This window comes from Sinocyclocheilus grahami, unplaced genomic scaffold (genome assembly GCF_001515645.1).
Source record: "Sinocyclocheilus grahami isolate Dianchi unplaced genomic scaffold, SAMN03320097.WGS_v1.1 scaffold13642.1, whole genome shotgun sequence".
NCBI lineage: Eukaryota > Metazoa > Chordata > Actinopteri > Cypriniformes > Cyprinidae > Sinocyclocheilus > Sinocyclocheilus grahami.
In genome coordinates, this window is record NW_015514997.1 from 2,839 (window position 1) to 3,265 (window position 427).

Consider the following 427-nt stretch of genomic DNA (forward strand, 5'->3'; position numbering starts at 1 on the left):
TATCAGGAAGGAGAGAGAGATTTCAGGAACTGGTATCATGAACCGAACAACATTAATGGGAATGAAATGTGTGTTTACGATTATAATGGAAACTGGTTTGATTCATCATGTGAATATCATTTCATATTTGTTTGCTACGATGGTAAGACATTGCAAGTAATTTTTTTTCTTGTTATAAAGTCAAAGATCCTAAATTGTTAGGGTTAGTGTTCACTGGAAGACAATGATATCTATCAGGAAGAAGAGAGAGATTTTAGGAACTTTTATCATGAACCAAACAATGCTGGGAATGAACTATTATCCACGTGTTTACATGGATAATAATGGAAAATGGTTTGATTATTTATGTGACAATTCTTACCCATTTGTCTGCTATGATGGCAAGACATTCCAATTGAATTTTTGTTTATGTACATTTTGAGTTTCC

The 427-nt window shown here is 32.6% G+C and overlaps 1 protein-coding gene across 1 annotated transcript in view; it reads left to right on the forward strand.

The window, feature by feature from the left end:
- The window catches only part of LOC107579035 (C-type mannose receptor 2-like), a gene marked incomplete at its 5' end in the record, with an annotated part of 2,458 nt that extends 2,231 nt beyond the window's left edge, over window positions 1-227 (forward strand). The window contains one exon of the mRNA XM_016264922.1: window positions 181-227. Coding sequence (XP_016120408.1) covers window positions 181-227 — 47 coding nt within the window. The remainder of the gene's footprint in view (window positions 1-180) is intronic.
- Between the last annotated feature and the right edge of the window lie 200 nt (window positions 228-427).